Raw genomic sequence first — 18483 nt, 5'->3', positions numbered from 1 at the left:
TTCACATTTCTTGGGTCCAATCACTGAGATGTTTGGATCTGCTCCGGTTCCTGTGTCCCAGATCCCTAGTATCCTTCCAATAGGTGTTCCCTTTATTTGAAGCTAGTTGGAGTTGGACTCCTCTTGTAGTTCAGATGGGGTTCTACATCCTGCTGGCTTTTGAGGCACCTACCTGATCAAAAGACAGGCACCCATTCCTATTAGCACCATTGGGAATGGAATCCTTTATTCCTTCCTCAGAATAGGACTTTGCAGAGCACCGAACACAGTCAACCACTATCTCTAGGTGGGAATGCCCAATGTGTGAGTGAGTGTGTGCTTGGAGTGGGCCTGATTGATTCCTAAAGCAGCCCCAGCAGTTACACTGCAGGAGCCAGGCCAATCCTTCTGTTTTCCCGGTCATAAACTGAGAAATACACCCTTAGGAAGACTTCACCCAGGATCCATTTCTCCGGCAGTTTGAAGCTCTCGGTGCCCCCTCCAAAGTTGCTGAAACAGATGCCCTTAGGACCCTAGGGGAGATGGAAATACACCTAGGTCAGCCTCAGTGCTTATATGCCACCCCTTCAGCATCCAGAGCCAGTGGCTTCTCGGTTTTATTTGCCTCCTTTTGTAAGAACCTAGTGGCTCTCCTAGCAGCTGTGGAAGTGGAATGCCCATCCAATAACAAGAAAGGCCAAGACAAGTTTTCCCTGAGAGAGGGAGGTGGGGATGGATGGATTGGGAGTTTGTGGTTAGCAGATCCATATTACTATATTTAGGATGGAAAAACCACAAGGTCCTATTGTATAGCACAATGAACTGTATTCAACATCACATGATAAACCATAAAGGAAAATGATAGGAAAAAGAATGTGTGTGTGTGTGTGTGTGTGTGTGTGTGTGTGTGTCTGTGTCTGTGTCACTGCTGTACAGCACAAATTAAGACAATATTGTAAATCAAGTATACTTCAGTACGAAGAAGAAGAAGAATGGCCGTACTTCCTGTTTCATTCCTACTGTCGTAGTTCCTGTGTTTCTTTCCTTTTGACCCGTGCTTGCTGTTTTCTCTCATGGAGAATGCCTTTTCTTATCCCTCTTCCCCACATTCTGTTCTTTAAGACTGTGCTCAGCCCACCTAGGAAGACTTCCTGGACCCATGCTCACCCTCCCTGGCCACTCCAGGCTGGGTTGGGTTAATTACCCTGCTGCTCCCCTTGTCTGTAGCCCTCATCACCCCTAATCTGGCCCTGGCATAGCTTGGTTCAGCCCCTGGGGGTGCCATTTGCATGGAGTCGAGTGTATATTTGCCTCAACCTAAGCAGGCCTCCTCAATGCCTCCATGACACTGGAGGTTTTGATTACTGAAATTCCCTGTCTTCCTCATAGCCTTCTTTGAGCCCAGCAGCCTCCTATGAACTCTCATAGGATGATGACATGAACCCTCAACCCTGTGCTGGGGCTGTGCAGTCACTGTGCACCCTTTACACACATGAGAACCCAACCTCCCCACAGAGGGTTCTGGTAGCTTAGCCAGGGGAAGCTGGAGAGGGAGGACTATGGGAACCATATAATCAATCATCCAACCAGGACACTCTCAAGGTGGGAATGGTGACTGTTAATCGTTATGGTAGGATAACACACTGAGAGTGTCCACAGCCAACCTCACTTGTCACAGGGCCTATTTCAGGAATTGCTAGAGCTGACTTTCCGTTTTCATCCATCCGAGGGCTCTGGAGGAAGTGAAGCTCTATGAGGGCAGAGGCTCTTAGTGTTCCCCTCTCCTTGTGCCTCACACCATGCCGGCATGGGATGGTGTCTCCATTTATGCCAGCATGATGGATGTCTCAGAATGCCCTTTACTTTCAATCGGTTGCTTTGTGGGAGGCACTGTCCCAGCCACAGGGACTCAGCAGCTTCTGTAAGAGTGTGGCTTGGACTATAGTGGACCCCCTCCTCCTAGAGCCAGCCCAAGGGTTCCTGCAAGGCCCAGATTTCAGAACCAGTCCCCAGGGATGGCCCCTCACCTTCCAGATGTAGGCTTTACTGGGAACTGGGAAGTCATTGCCGTTGATGGTGAAAATGATATTAGGCAGACGTCTGATGCTACTACATGGTACCGTGTACTGTTAGAGAAAGAATAAAGAGGTTGGCCCAGTTTATCCCTGGTGTGTGGAGAGCCCTAGAGTGACCCTGTGGCATGTCCATTCACCTCTTCACCGGAAGATGTGGCACTGATGAGCTTCTGGATGGCAGTGACATGTTCAGTTGGGCCAAGCAGAAGCGGGCTCCCGGTATCCAGAATGGCCTGGCAGCCGTGGAAACAACCAATAACCAACCCGTTCATGGTGATACTGGGAAACAGTGGGATAATTAGACACCAGGATCACTCTGAAGTCTCCCCATATGACTACCCTCCTCCCTGACTACCTCTATAACAGACCTTCGGCTCATGACCCGACTCTGTTTTCCTTTGCTCTGGTCACCTAACATTCTTTGACTTCCTTTCAGTTCTTGAATGCACCGGACTCTTTAGTGCCTCAGGGCCCTGGCATGTGCTGCTCGGCCTTCCTAGAAGACCCCCATTCCCATTGTCTAGCTAATTTCTGGTCATATTCCAGGTTCTGGATTAAATGTCACTTTTTCAGGGAAGTCCTTCCTCCAGATTAGCTCAAGCTCCTGTCTTGGTCACCCTTCTTTGACTCTTTCTTATTTGTAGCAAGTACTGAAGTGGTAATTCATTACATGTGTGACTCATTTCATGTATGTGTGCTTCACTACATATAAGGGCAAGCTGTATCCTCAGTGCCTCCCTCAAGTGCCCAGCACATGGTGGATGCACAATGTATGTTTGTTGAGTGAATTAATGAATGAATGAGTGAGTGAGTGAGTGAGTGAAGAAATGTATGAGAAATAACCAGATACCTGTGCCTGGTGTCCAACCAGCAATGGGTCAACTCACACAGTGAAGCTGCAGGCTCTCTGGGGAAGCAGATGCTCAGAGTTTTGAGGAGGGGAAAACAGGCTGCCCTGGGAGAGGTTGTTTCCCAGCACGGCCCCCTCAAATGGCTCAAACACAGAGGCCCCTGGCCAGGTGATGCCCGAAGTAGCCCAGGGGGACTCCAAAGGACCCATAAGCAACTGTCTGAGGATATCACAGAGAATCCCATCAGTTATTGCCACCTGTTCTCAGGCCATTGCTGAATGCTAGCTTCCTGATTCTCTCTGTCACAACCCCTGCCCCACGTGTTCCTGGGATAGGGAGTCGGGTGGCAATAGTTCAGGGGAGTGTCTCTTTGTATGAGTTGGTTTCAGATCTCAGGAATGCATCCAGCCTTTCTCCACTGTTGCTAACCTTTTCCCTAAGGTGACCAGTTCTCCCAGTCTTTCCAGGACTTTCCCTGTTTTTAAACTGGCATTTTTGTATTCTAAGAACTCCCTCATTCCCAGGTAACCCTGGACAGATGGTCATCTTATCACAACCCTGATCAGGCTGGTGAAATTCTCCCTGATCCTCTTTTCACAGCATGTTAGGGTCCTCAAACCATGCCATCTGCCTCCCAGAGCAGTGGGTGCAGCCTTCTCCAGGGTGCACGCACCTCTCAGGACCCTGTTCAGGACCCTGGTCAGGGCCCTGGGTAGGAGGCCTGGGGTGATTATGAGCCTGTAAGTGGTGTGTGTATGTGTGTGTTTGTGTGTGTGTTTGTGTGTGTGTCTGTATATGTATCTCTGTGTGTCTCTGTGCAGCCCTGTGTGTCTCTGAATGTGTCTGAATATGTGTGTGTGGGTATCTGTGTTCCTGCACCTCATTATATGTGTGCAAATGTGTTTGTTTATATGTGTTTCTGTGTCTGTTTATATGTGTATCTTTGTGGGTGGACTATGTGTGTGTGTGTGACTGTGTATCTATGTGTGCATTTGTGTGTGCCTGCATGTGTCCTTGCACATGTGTGAGAGCATCAATTGGGGTAGTCCTCAGAGGCACAGGCTTACCGGTTCATATTCATCCGCCAGTAATCAGTGTGGGACACTGGAATCCACTTGAGCTGTCCTTTGTGGTAGCTGTGGTCCACCCCATCAAACATCACCACGCTGCCATTCACCTTCCCGCTGCAAAGGGAGGAAGAAGGAAGGCTCATGGTAGGAAAATAACACCACTCACTGTTTGAGGGCCGTGCTTATCCACCCATCAGATGGTAGGTCATTTACCCACTAAGTGGCAAGGAAGAGGTTTGAAGCTGGGCAGCCTTGCTGCACTCTGACCTCTCACCCTTCTGAAGAGGGCCTGGTCCCCTCCAGCAACCAGAGTGTGCTCATAGATACCCTCAGAGGACACCATGCTGGCAGGGTCTGGCTTCCCCTTTATGAAAGCTGTCATTTTTCAGAAAAGCTGAGGCTGGAAGGCACTAAGGGCCTGCTTTCAGGCGAACTTAGGTTTGGCTTCACCATCCTGTGACCTTTGCCATCCATGGGGCACAAACTCAGCAGGGTCCCACATGTCCTCTCTCCCTGTCTCTAAATTCCTATTATTTTTTGAATAGGATTCCCACATTTTCATTTTGCACTGGATCCTGCCAATTGTGTAGTTGGTCCTGGGCTCCTAGTAAACTATTAGTGAGGAAGTAAACATTCCTGCTGTCCTGCTCCTTCTTTCCATATCAAATCCATCTGCAAATCCTGATGCTGATGACTTTTTCTCCAACCTGTGTCCTGATACCTTCCATTGCACTCCCTCTTCCCTCCTCCAACCTGGACTAAGCCACTGTGCTCGAGTTCATGACCATGGCTATGTACCAATAAAATTTTAATTAGAGAATCCAATGGCAGTGGCAGATTTGGCCCTGGGACCTTAGTTATGTTGGACTAGACTGTCTGTCAGGAAACTTCTGTATCAGGCAGTCTTTAATTTTTCATGTAACTGAAAGCATCTTACAACTGATTTAGAGAGATGGCTTATCCAGTCCAGACTTACGTGCGAAAGTAGAAGGCAAAGACAGGCTGAGAAATAACGCCCTGTCTGTTCATGTTGTCGAAGACGGGGGTGACCGCTAGCGTGCTGAGCTTGGGATAGCCCAGGCCCAGGATGCCATCAAACTTTGCACCATCCGTCCCAATCTGTTTCTTGCTCAAGACAAAGGCCTGGGCCATGACGACAAGATTCCCAATCTGTGGGAGAAGAGAGTGTTCCCACACAAAGTTTTGGGAAGTGGAGCCGGGACTGGGCTGGGCTGGGCTGGAGATGTCATTAGAACCGAAGAGAAATCCTGCAGCCTGGCTGTGCCCTGGGTGGGCCTCAGATGGTTAGACCCAGTTGGGACAGGAATTCGGGTTCCTTTTGTGCAGAGCTGTGGATATTAACCAACACCTGCTTCTCCTGCACACACCAGCTGAAGGGAGTCAAATTGCCTCATGCATTCTGTACATGTGGGGAAACTGAAATTCAGGATCAGAGCAAATGGTTCAAACTGGAGGACAAAATGAGTAGAGAGCAGGGTAGTCTTTTCTTTGGCATCACTATGATCAGATGACAGAAATGGACTGAATTCATTGGAATGAACTCTGGATTCTGCATCTGCCCAGGAAAACAGAAACCCAATATACACGGTTAGTGACAAGTTTCTAATGAAAATTATACCTGGGAAACATGCTTTTGGAGATGTGTGTATTAAAGAGAGAGACAGACAGACAGAAAGACAAAAAGACACAGAGAGAGAGAGGGTAATCAAGCCCTTTGAGGGAAGCAGGCCATAGATTTTATTAGACTCTCAAAGGCTCCCTAGAGTGGGAATCCATTTATCAAGCCCCTCCCTCATGTGTGTCCTCTTGCTTTCCCTGCCCAGATATCTGAAGCCCTTAGGTTCCCCCAGAGGCCCAAGATCAGTTTTATCCTCTCCCCAAAATCCCCACACCTGCATGAATCCTGACTGCCCATCCCATCTCCATCACTTACCAGATGCCTGACCTTGGCTAGGTCCTGGCTTTCTGCACCTCAGTTCCCTCCTCTGTATAAAGGAGCTAATTATAGTACTTGCTGTGTGGATTTGTTGCAGGATTAAACACTTTATTAGCATGAAAGTGCATGGCACAGTCTAAGAATAGAAAAGTGGGTACGTTTCTCCCCCCTTCCCTGCTTTTTGCAAAATGAACCTTGAGATACCTAGCCCAGTTGCCAGACACTATCGGGGGACCTCGGGGCCCAAGGAGACCAGAGGAAGCCCTGAGCGGCCAGGTAGAGCATGGTGGGGGGGAGTCAGGGGAGAGTAGAAGTTGAGGCCAAATAGGACTGGCGCCCCTGAGGGGTGACTGGGGGATGGGGGAGTTTCCTATCTGGAGGGACCCTTGGGGTCTCACAAGACCAGCAGGAAGCATGTGTAATTTTCCCTTCCCAAGCAGCCCGGAGGTCTGCTGGGCTCCCCAGCCAGGTCCTCCACCTTCTGAGGCCCTGTCTATGACCCTTGGGTCCTATGGGTGTAGGAGAGAGGGAGGATGGGGGAAGAGATGGAGAGGCAGATTGTTGGAGTTTCCTGCCAAGATTGCAGAATGAGCAGAATTGGGAGGGCTTTTCCCCTGCCCACTTGGTTCCCTAGAAGCCTTTTGGGGTCCTGGGTCTGGTCCTTCCTTCTCTGGGGCCCCGTCTGGCCATGTGGATCCTGGCTGAATGGAAGGGAGGGAGAGAGGAGGTAGAGAAAAGAAAGAGATGCAAATAGTTGGGGGAACCCCCTATGTCCAGAGGAGCAGGGAATGTGCTGCTGGCCATTTCTCCACCTGTTTGGCCCCAGGAAGCCTGCTGAGCTCCTTGGTCAAGCCTTGCACTTTCCAAAGGCACTCCAGGGCTGTGGTCCTAGGGGCCATAGGAGGGAAATGCTGGGAGAGGAGGAGAGGTAGATGGGGGGAGGAGTCCTCTGAGATCAGAGGATCAGGGAGGCATAAAAGGCATTTCCTCTGCCCACTCAGCCTGGGAAGCCTGCTGTGCTCCCAGGCCTGGTGCCCAAAACTCCAGGCCTCCCTCTGAGACATGTTGGTCTTGGAAAAATAGGAGGGCTGAGGACAGAGAAGAGGAGAGACAGATGTGTGGGGGGCTGTGGGGACCTTCCATGATCAGAGGACCAGAGGAGACATCACAGGTTATTTTCATGCCCACTTGGTACCAGGAAACTTGCTGGACTCCTGGACTTAGTCCTTCTCAGTCCAGGGCCCCCTCTGGCTGCATGGGTCCTAGGCAAGTGGGAGGGAGAGAGGAAGAGGGAAGGGGAAGAGAAGCAGACCTCTCTGGGACTGGGAGATCTGGGGACATGCCTGGTGTTTCCCTTGCCCAGTTGGCCCCAAGAAGCCTGTTGGGCTTCCAGATCTGGTCTCCTGCCTTCCAGTGCCACCTTCAACCACATGGGTGACGTAGGAGGCATAGGAGGGAGTGGGTGGGGAAGAAGAGAGGCCAAGGGGGAAGGACACTCTGAGATCAGAGGACTGGGGGAAGCCCCTAGCATTTTCCCCACCCACCCAGGCCCAGGGAGCCTGCTGGGATCCTGAACCTGGTCCTCTGCCCCGAGGGTCAGAGGCACTCCTGGGCCCCTCCTGCCTCACTGAGCCTAAGTGACACTCCCCACAACCCCCCAAGACCTTTTCTGGCTCTGTGGGACCTAAGCTTATGCCCCACCCACTCCCTAACCCCCCACCCCCACCTAAGCACCACCTCCCACATCCAAGGCCTTTTCTGGCTTTCCCTCCCTCCTCTTTTTTTATTATTGTAGTTCTCTTTTACCTTCCAGTTTTTGCTTCATCTATTTTATTAATTTTTTTAGCATATCTGCTAGATGTTTTCAAACCTTATTATATTATTTATTCTGTTACTGTTCTGCTCCATTATTTCTCCTGCTCTGGGCAGCTTGTGTGATCTTGGTGCACAAGCCTGGGGTCAGGCCTGAGCTCCTGCAGTGGGATCTCTGAGTCCAAAACATCATGCTAACAGGGAACCCAAGGTCCCATGGAATATTCATCAGACTGAGAACTTGCAGAGGTTTTTACCTTGGCACCAAGACCCACTTTTACTCAACATCCTACAAACTCCAATGCTTGAAGCCTCAGGCCAGACAACCAGTAAGAAAGGAACACAATCCAGCCAATAAAAAAAAAATAATAATAAATAAATAAAAATAAAAAAGATGACAAAATATGTCACAGATGAAAGAACAAAGTAAAAACCTACAAAAACAAATAAAGGAAGAGAAAATAAGCAACCTAGCTGAAAAAGAATTCTAGAGTAGTGATAGTAAAGATGATCCAGAATGTTGGAAATAGAATGGAGGCACAGCTGTAGAAAATACAAGAAATGATTAAAAAGATCTAGAAGAACTAAAGAACAAACAAATAAAGGTGAACAACACAATAACTGAGATGAAAAATGCTCTGGAATGTATCAATAAAAGAATAAATGAGGCAGAAGAATGAATAAGTGAGATGGAAGATAGAATGGCGGAAATAACTGCCAAAGAAGAGAATAAAAAAAAAAAAGAAAAGAATGTAGGACAGTCTCAGAGACCTCTGGGATAACACTAAATGCACCAACAATTGAATTAGGGGGGTCCAAGAAGAAGAAGAGATAAACAAAGGGTCTGAGAAAATATTTGAAGAGATTATAATGGGAAACCTCCTTAACATGGGAAAGGAAATAGTCTCCCAAATCCAGGAAGCACAGAGATTCCCATACAGGATTAACCCAAATAGAAACACACCGAGACACATATTAATCAAACTAACAAAAATAAAATATAAAGAAAAAATATTACAAGCAGTAATGGAAAAGCAACAAATAACATACAAAGGAATCCCCATAAGGTTATCGGCTGATTTGTCAGCAGAAACTCCACAGGCCAGAAGGGAGTGGCAGGATATATTTAAAGTGATGAAAGAGAAAAACCTACAACCAAGATTAGTCTACCTAGCAAGGATTTCATTTAGATTTGACAGAGAAATCAAAAGCTTTAAAGACAGGCAAAATCTAAGAGAATTCAACACCACCAAACCAGCTTTACAACAAATGCTAAAGGAACTTCTCTAGGAGGGAAGCACAAGGGAAGAAAATGACCCACAAAACAAGTCAAAAACAATTAAGAAAATGATAATAGGAACATACATATGGATAATAACCTTGAACGTAAATGGATTAAATACTCCAACCAAAAGACACAGACTGGCTGAATGGATATAAACATTAGACCCATATCTATGTTGTCTACAAGAGAGCCACTTCAGACCTAGGGACACATACAGACAGAAAGTGAAGAGATGGAAAAGGATAATCCATGCAAAAGAAAGCTGGAATAGCAATAATCATATCAGATAAAATAGACATTAAAATAAAGAATGTTACAAGAGGTAAGGAATGATACTATATAATGATCAAGGGGTCAATCCAAGAAGAAAATATAACAATTAGAAATATTTATACACCAAACAGAGGAGCACCTAAATGAATAAGGCAAATGCTATCAGCCATAGAAATGGAAATCAACTGTAACACAATAATAGTAAGGGACTTTAACACCCCACTTACACCAATGGACAGATCATCCAAATAGAAAATGAATAAGGAAACACAAGCTTTAAATGACACAAAGGACCAGGTAGATTTAATTGATATTTATAGGACATTCCACCTGAAAGTGGCATAATACAATTTCTTCTCAAGTGGACATGGAATGTTCTCTACAATAGATCACACCTTGGGTCACAAATCAAGCCTTGGAAAATTTAAGAGAATTTAATGCATATCAAGAATCTTCTCTGACCACAACACTATAAGATTAGAAATCAACTGCAGGGAAAAAAAAAAAAACTGTAAAAAACACAAATATATGGAGGCTAAACAGTGCACAACTAAATAACCAAATGATCACTAAGAAATCAAAGAAGAAATTAAAAATACATAGAAATAAATGACAATGAAAACGTGAAGACCCCAAAACCTATGTGATGCAGTAAAAGCAGTTCTAAGAGGGAAGTTTATAGCAATTTAATCTCACCTCAAGAAACTAGAAAAATCTCATATAAACAGTCTAACCATACACCTAAAACAACTAGCAAAAGAAGAGCAAGAAAACATAATGTCAGTAGAAGAAAATAAATCATAAAGATCAGAGCAGAAATAAATAAATTAGAAATGAAGAAAACAATAGAAAACATTAAAACTAAAAGTTGGTTCATTAAGAAGATAAACAGAATTGGTAAACCTTTAGCCAGACTCATCAAAAAAAAAAAAATGGAGAGGACACAAATGAATAAAATTAGAAATGAAAAAGGAGAAATCACAGCTGACACTGCAGAAATACAGAAGAGTGTAAGAGACTACTATAAACAACTATATGCCAATAAAATGGACAACCTGAAAGAAATGGACAAATTCTTAGAAAGGTACAATTTTCCAAGACTGACTCAGGAAGAATTAGAAAATATACACAGACCTATCACAAGTAAAGATTTTGAACCAGTAATAAAAAAATCTTCCAACATACAAAATCCCAGGGCCAGATGACTCCACATGTGAATTCTATCAAACATTTAGAGAAGAGCTTACACACATCCTTCTCAAACTCTTCCAAAAATTGCAGAGGGAGGGATGCTCCCAAATTTGTACCCACCATCACCCTGATACCAAAACCAGAACAAGATATCACAAAAGAAAGAAAGAAAGAAAGAAAGAAAGAAAGAAAGAAAGAAAGAAAGAAAGAAAATGACAGACCAATATCAGTGATGAACATAGATGCAAAACTCCTCAACAAAATACTAGCAAACAGAATCCAACAACACATTAAAAGAATCATACACCATGATAAAATGGGATTTATCCCAACAATGCAAGGATTCTTCAACATATGCAAATCAATCAATGTGATACACCATATAAACAATTTAAGGAATAAGAACCATATGATCATTACAATAAATGCAGAAAAAGCTTTTGACAAAATTCAACAACTGTTCATGGTAAAATCTCTCGAGAAAATGGGCATAGAGGGAACCTACCTCAAGATAATAAAGGCCATACATGACAAACCCACAGCAAACATTATTCTCAACGGTGAAAAACAGAAAGCATTGGCACTATGGTCAGGAACAAGACAAGGATGTCCACTCTCCCCACTCTTATTCAACATAGTTTTGGAAGTCCTAAGAACAGGAATCAGAGAAGAAAAATAAATAAAATAAATATGAATTAGAAAAGAAGAAGTAAAACTGTAACTGTTTGCAGATGATATGATACTATACATAGAAAATGCCTAACAATGCCACTGGAAAACTGCTAGAACTCATCAATGAATTTGGAAAAGTTGCAGGATACAAAATTAGTTCACAGAAATCTCTTTCATTCCTATACACTAAAAATGAAAAATCAGGAAAAGAAATTAAGGAAACTATCCCATTTACCATCCCAACAAAAATAATAAAATACCTAGGCATAAACCTACCTAAGGATACAAAAGACTTGTACTCAGAAAACTATAAAATGCTGATGAAAGAAATCAAAGATGACAAGAACAGTTAGAGAAATATACCATGTTCTTGGATTGAGGAATCAATATTGTGAAAATGACTATACTACCCAAAGTAATCTATAGATACAATGTAGTCCCTATCAAATTACCAATCACATTCTTCACAGAATTAGAACAAAAAAAAAAAAAAGATTACAATTTGTATTGGAACACAAAAGAACTTGAATAGCCAAAACAATCTTGGGAAAGAAAAACTGAGCTAGATGAATCAGGTTACCAGACTTCAGACAATACCACAAAGCTACAATAATCAAGACAATATGGTACTGGCACAAAAACAGAAATATAGATCAATGGTATGGGATAGAAAACCCAGAGATAAACCCACACACACATGTGGCCATGGAATTTGTGACAAAGGATGCAAGAACATACAATGGAGAAAAGACAGCCTCTTCACTAAGTGGTGCTGGGAAAACTGGACAGCAACTTGTAAAAGAATGAAATTAGAAAACCCCCTAACACCATACACAAAAATAAACTCAGTGGATTAAAGACCTAAATGTGAGACAGGACACTATAAGACTTTTAGAGGAAAGGATAGGTAGAAGACTCTATGACATAAACCATAGCAAGATCCTTTTTGACCCATCTCCCAGAATAATGGAAATAAGAAGAAAAATAAACAAGTGGGACCTTATGAAACTTAAAAGCTTTTGCACAGCAAAGGACACAATAAACAAGATAAAAAGGCAACCCTCAGAATGGGAGAAAATATTTGTAAATGAAGCAGCTGACAATGGATTAATCTTCAAAATACGGAAGCAGCTCATGCAGCTCAATATCCTAAAAACAAACAAACCAATCCAAAAATGGCTGAGGGACCTAAGCAGACATTTCTCCAAGGAAGAGATACAGATGGCCAGCAAACACATGAAAAAATGCTCAACATCACTAATCATCAGAGAAATGTAAATCCAAGCCACAGTGAGGTTATCACTTCACACCCATCAGACTGGCCATCATCAAAAAATCTAGAAACAATAAATGCTGGAGAGGGTGTGGTGAAAAGGGAACCCTCCTGCACTGTTGGTGGGAATGTAAATTGATAGAGCCGCTATGGAGAACAGTATGGAGGTTCCTTAAAAAACTAAAAGTAAAACCACCATATGACCCAGAAATCCCACTACTGGGCATATACCCAGAGAAAACCATAATTCAAAAAAGATACATGTTCCCAATATTCATTGCAGCACTATTTACAATAGCCAGGACATGGAAGCAGTCTAAATGTCCATTGACGGATGAATGGATAAAGAGGATATGGCACATATATACAGTGAATTATTACTCACCCATAAAAAGGAATGAAATTGAGTTATTTGTAGTGAGGTGGATGGAGGCAGAGTCTGTCATACAATGTGAAGTTAATCAGAAAGAGAAAAACAAATACCGTATACTAATGCATATATATGGAATCCAGAAAATTGTACTGAAGGACCTAGTATCAGGGAAGGTATAGTGACACAGATGTAGAGAATAGACTTGAGGACACATGGGGGGAAGGGAAAGCTGGGACATAGTGAGAGAGTAGCATTGACATATATATACCACCAAATGTAAAATGGATGGCTCATGGGAAGCTGCTGCAGAGCTCAGGGAGATCAGATTGATTCTTTGTGAAGACTTAAAGGATTGGGGTAGGGAGGGTGGGAGGGAAGATCAAGAGGGAGGGGAATGGGAATGTATGCATACATATAGCTGATTCACTTTGTTGTACAGCAGAAACTAACACAATACTGTAAAGCAATTATATTTCAATAAAGATGAAAAAAATCAATTCTAAAGAAAAAAATGTACATTGAGCTGCTCATGGGCTAAGGACCTGCAAATCCATACTCCAAGCCACTCTCTGGGTTAGCCATTCTAGGAGTTTGTGTGTTAGCAGGGGCACTGTATCTCCAGGGACACATGCTGCTGGCCTGGAGGCCAGCAACAGGTACGTTGGGAAAGATGGGTTCTCCCAGTTCATCCTACATCTGTTTTGTAAGCAGCAGTCACTCCCAGGGCCAGCCCTGACTCAGATATTTGTTTCTAGTTACCCGAACAGTGTCATAGCCAAGAAATCCAACAATCTTCCCAGAGAAGTAGTTGAGGTTGCAGAGCTGGCCTGAACGCTGGAAGGTGACAGACAAGCGAGGGTTGAAGAGCTTGCGTGTACCTGCAAATACAAGATATTAGTGCCCATCAGGTGCCAAGGATGGAGAAGTATGTGGGAGAGGAGTACAAGATGAGCAGGTGGGGGTGGGTGGGTACTTACGGCAGTAAGGACTGGAGCAATAGATGGAGGGCACCCAGAAGTCAGATGAGCCGGTGTCAAAGAGGACCCTGAACTCCTGAGGGGGTGTTCCAATGGTGATCTTGCCAATATAAGACAGCTACATGGGCCAGGGTGAGGTAGTTAGGGCATGCCTGGCTTCCCTGGCTACCCTTGATTCTGGAGTGATGCCCATCTCTAGGTGTCCCATGTCTCCTGAAATCATTTTGCAATCACCCCACCTCACTGCCTCTGCTCAGACCAGTGCCTTCATTTGATATTTTTTGTTTGTCCATGTCTGATCTTAGTTCCCCAACCAGTGATCAAACCTGCATCAGTGCAGTATTAGCACAGAGCCTTAACCACTGGACCTCTAGGGAAGTCATGGTGCCTTCATCTGAGAAGCTCTCCAGTCTCCCCTTCAAGGCCCAGCCTGCATGTTTCCTTCTCCTCTTGGTCCTCCTAGGTCACCCCATGCCACTTCCTCTAAACTCAGACCATATCCTATCAAAACCACACCGTTTAGCCTTTTACTGGATGTGTATTTACTCTTTGCCTATCACTCTGTCTGGTCTATGCATTCAAAAACAGATGAGACCTGTTTTAAAATCAATAACAATAACCAGAGTGTTAGATTTTTATTGTGTCACAGGCCATAGGGCTAAGTAGCTTTTACTGGTGTCCTTCTTGGACCTGCAGAGACTGAACTGCCTCTGGCTGGGGTTGCAAACTTGATGTACAGTTGCCTTTATCTTTTGATCAGACATGACTCACCTTTCATCTGTAACTCCATGGCTCACTTAGTTCAGAAAGAACAATCTCCCACAAACTAATGACATATCTTTGGCACAGAAATGAATTTTTACCTGCCCCCTGGTCTTGCTGCGCCCAGTCACCACAGACCAAGAGCTCAGGATGAGAGTGCCTTCTCCTCTGGAAATGGGGTCCCTGTTCCCCAGTGTTTCTGCTTCCTGCAGGAGCCCCAGGCCCAACATCCAGCCTGGCCCTTCCAGATGAACCCCAGTGTTAGGCAAGAGCACCAGGGCGCGCTGCGGAGCAGCATCCTCCCAACACACTCACATCCAAGTAGTTCCTCAGGGGTTGAATCAAAATCTTTGGGTCATCTGGGGCATTCTGGGATGTGTTGTAAGTGTCCTCCTCAAGGAAATGTTTCAGCAAGTTTTTTTCCCTGAGGGTTTCTCGCATGGTCTTGATCTTCATTAGAGGGATTCTTTCACCAAATATTGGGAAAAAGGAAACAAAGAAGGGACAACAATCAGCTATGCATGTTATTGTAAGACTGTCATAGTTTGAATTGTAATGCTGCTGTGTATTTTGCCAGCATTATTGTGAGTGTTGTGTTATTATCAGTTCACTATGACAAGACCAGGGTAATGTCTTCAATTTGAGAAGAGGTTCTGTTTTGTAATAGTGGGTAAGTTGTATGACCATTTGTTATCTCAGTTTCTCCACTGTTAAAATGGTGGAATATAATGATCTCCATCCTGCCCATAGAATGTTGTGGGTATTAAGTGAGATGATGGATACAATGTACCTGATATAGAGGAAGTCTTAACAACGGCAGCCATTACCATTGCTATTGCCATTCCAGTGTATCTTTTTCGAAGAATCTCTTAGAAGGAGGTAGAAGGAGGATCATTATCTTCTTTTACAGGGGAGGAATTTGAAATGCAGGGAGATTATGAACTGGCTGTGGTCACACTGATTTTTAGAGGTAAAACAGCCTGGAAGTACCCCTTTCTCCAGCACTGAAGCAGAAGAGAGGGGTGAGAGAGGAAGCCAGGAAATGGACAATAAATTAAAAAATTAAGAGCCTAGAGAAACTAGAGGGTGAAAATAGGAAGAAAAAACATCAGAGAGTTCTGCATGCATGGAGACAGCCAAAGAAATGGAGAGATAAAAGAGATACAGAGATGAAGACACAGACACATTCACACAGAAAAAGAGAGAAAGCAGAACAAACACCTAATAAATACAGGAGAAATTCTGTTCCATAGGACTACATTTACAGTTGCAGAGGTTTTGCACCGAACAATTCCAAAGAATGCCATGTTCACATAGGTCATGACGTGACTGACACCCTGAGTTCGGCAACCCTGCATGCTGACCCCAAGGACCTTAGGCCCCACAGTGCCTATGGTAAAGTACTCATCAAAAAGTGTGAGTTGAATTTTAAGACCGACAGGGAATGATTACATTCCTTTGTAACTCGAATGGGAGGAAGAGTAAGAGGACAAGAAAAACACCAGAAGGGGAGTTGCTGCCACTTAGATTCCCCATACTTACATGACTAGGCACTCTGAGAAGGCCATCAGCCAGAGGATCCCAAGCCACTTCATGTTACTTTCATCGGTCCAATTGCTCCAGAAACACCATGCAGTGCTGGCCAAGAACTCCTAGTAATATATGCTCTGTCTGGCCCTAATTGTCCCCTTTAGGCCACCGATGGATCTGATAAGAAATATGAACCTGTTGATAAAATCTTTGCTTCCACCAATGTCTGTGTGGAGTGGACTTAGAAAATTCACAGAATACAGAAATTTCTACTGTAATCTCTTCTTCGGGGCCTGGCTGAAGAAACAAACTGAACTGTAGGGACTAGCTGAGAGTAGGGAGACTCTGGCCAACTTGGATATGAAACACTGCTACTAACGTAATGAAAGTAAATGCTAGGGGCCATGCTTGCCATTTGTGATCTCATATGGTCTTCCTAGCAAATTCACGAGATGTACATTGCTGTCCTCAGTTGCAGAAAATATTGACAGGTAGAAAAGAGTCAAATGGCAAAGTGAAGACTTGAGAGGAAGCCCCATGACATAAAAGTGAGTGGGTTTACATAGTGGGACAGATGGCACAGAATAGAGGCACTTATGTTGCCAATATGTATCAAAAATCTAGGCTAGCATAGTATTACAATTGCAGAGTTTCACTATTAGGAGAAATGTGATGCATGCATCCAGAAGATACTTTATATCAATGAAAAAACATATACAGAGAATCCTGTGTGCTGGGGTCTGAGTTAGATGCTGGGAAGTCAAAGCTGAGTAAGACATCAGTGGTCCTATTTTCGATGAACTAGCAGTCTAGGGCAGTTCTCACAAACTCATGGCCCAGGACGCAAAATAAATGAATAGAAGGGTTGGGTGGGCATCATGGCACTGTGTAGGCAACACATGCCCAATGAGTGTGGACAGCCTCTTCTCAGCTTGAACCATCGTCTTCCATGTTGGATAGCAGACTGCTTGACCAAGTTTTCAAGAGAAGTCAGAACTCTGGATACTAATGTAAAATCCCCTGATTTTAAATGTTACCAACTCTTCTCCTCCTCCTCAGCCTCCGCCTCCGCCTCCTCCTCCTCTTCTTCTTCAGAAAACACAGTGTGAGCCAAACCTGAAATCATTGTGTGCTTGATTCAGCGTGCAGGCTGTGCAGGTTTTTATTTCTCGCATAGATGTAGAAGTAGAGAGGAAAGAGAGAGAGGGTTCAATTCATGTCGGTCGAATTAATAAGAGACAATGCATCTTAACCATGTTAATTTTCCTTTCATTTGTAAAGAAAAATCTGCAGGGTCCTTTAAGACAACTAATTTAATAATGTCCACTCACTGAGCATTTGATATAATTCCCTAATAGGATCTGTTCCTTCAAATATGTTGTCTACCAAGGCAAACATAGAAAGAAATACTTTTTAAGGATCTTATCTCTCAAAGAAGACAAAAAAGAACACTCAGAGCTCCTGTTCAGCCAGAGGTTAATAGGCTACCTGTTAAAGAACTATTCCAGCCAAAGTAAAGACAATGGAGTTTTATGGCTTCTTCCTGGTTTTCCAGGGCTTGGGTGTTCCTATGTGAGATCAATCCAGGACTCTGCCTAAGGTATAACAATGGGAGGCTGGCCTGGTGACCAGTTGGGTGATAGACGGTGTGCTGTATCTTCCTTCTCATTTTTCCATATTGTTAAAATTCAGTTTTGGTGGTTCAATCTCTATGAAGGTGATTTGAAAACATCTAGCAAATGTCACAAACAAATACCATTTAGCTCAGCAATTCTACTTCTATGGATTTATCCCAAAGATTCACTGGCAAAAATACAAAAGACATATGCACAAGCTATTTACTGCAACATTGTTTGTAAAAGCAAAAGATTAGAAACATACTTGAAGTGACTATCCACGGAGGACTGTTGAATAAGGCATAGGGCATCTGAACAATTGGGATGGAGGGAGACATGGAATAGGTGAGATCTTCAGGGTATAGTGTTTAGTTTTTTTTTAAAAGAGGAACCAGAATAGTGCTCATATTTGGTTGCTTTTTCATATACATATATGTCTATTTTCAATATGAAGCATGGGATAATAAATCAAAGCTAATAAAAATTGTAATTTATAGGGGAGGGGCAGGGGCAGAAGTGAGACATTTCTTGTTTTACGGTGTAAGTTTTCAACCATATAAATGTGCTGCAAAATGGAAAAATAAACACATCTGTTGAATTTGAGAACTAAGACAAATGAACCTAATTCTATCAACTTGGAGACATAGCTGCACACAACAAAACATTTCTTAAATGGATTTAAAATTCAGAATTTTGACTCTACATTCAGAGTGAGATTTCTTCAAAGGGCTATGACAAACAAAGAAATAAAACACCCTCCCTCCAAAACAAAATAAAAAACAAAATA

The 18483-nt window shown here is 43.7% G+C and overlaps 1 protein-coding gene across 1 annotated transcript; it reads right to left on the bottom strand.

Annotated features, from left to right (window-relative positions):
- Positions 1 to 359: 359 nt before the first annotated feature.
- On the bottom strand, positions 360 to 16145 carry LOC130848270 (pregnancy-associated glycoprotein 2-like). The gene is made up of 9 exons (XM_057726540.1): positions 16093 to 16145; positions 14866 to 15016; positions 13789 to 13906; positions 13571 to 13689; positions 4952 to 5145; positions 3973 to 4089; positions 2192 to 2333; positions 2007 to 2105; positions 360 to 512 (listed from the first exon to the last, which is right to left on the bottom strand). Exons 1-9 carry the CDS (start codon positions 16143 to 16145, stop codon positions 360 to 362), a joined length of 1146 nt encoding a protein of 381 aa, XP_057582523.1.
- Between the last annotated feature and the right edge of the window lie 2338 nt (positions 16146 to 18483).

This window comes from Hippopotamus amphibius, chromosome 3 (genome assembly GCF_030028045.1).
Source record: "Hippopotamus amphibius kiboko isolate mHipAmp2 chromosome 3, mHipAmp2.hap2, whole genome shotgun sequence".
Classification (NCBI taxonomy): domain Eukaryota; kingdom Metazoa; phylum Chordata; class Mammalia; order Artiodactyla; family Hippopotamidae; genus Hippopotamus; species Hippopotamus amphibius.
This window is presented reverse-complemented; position numbering and strand designations above follow the sequence as displayed.

Coding starts and splice junctions, on each gene's coding strand:
- LOC130848270 (XM_057726540.1), bottom strand. CDS start 16,145: ATGAAGTGGCTTGGGATCCTCTGGCTGATGGCCTTCTCAGAGTGCCTA. Junction 15,017..16,092: donor TTCTCAGAGTGCCTAGTCAT/GTAAGTATGGGG, acceptor ATTTGGTGAAAG/AATCCCTCTAATGAAGATCA. Junction 4,090..4,951: donor TTTGCCTTCTACTTTCGCAC/GTAAGTCTGGAC, acceptor CTCCCTTTGCAG/CGGGAAGGTGAATGGCAGCG.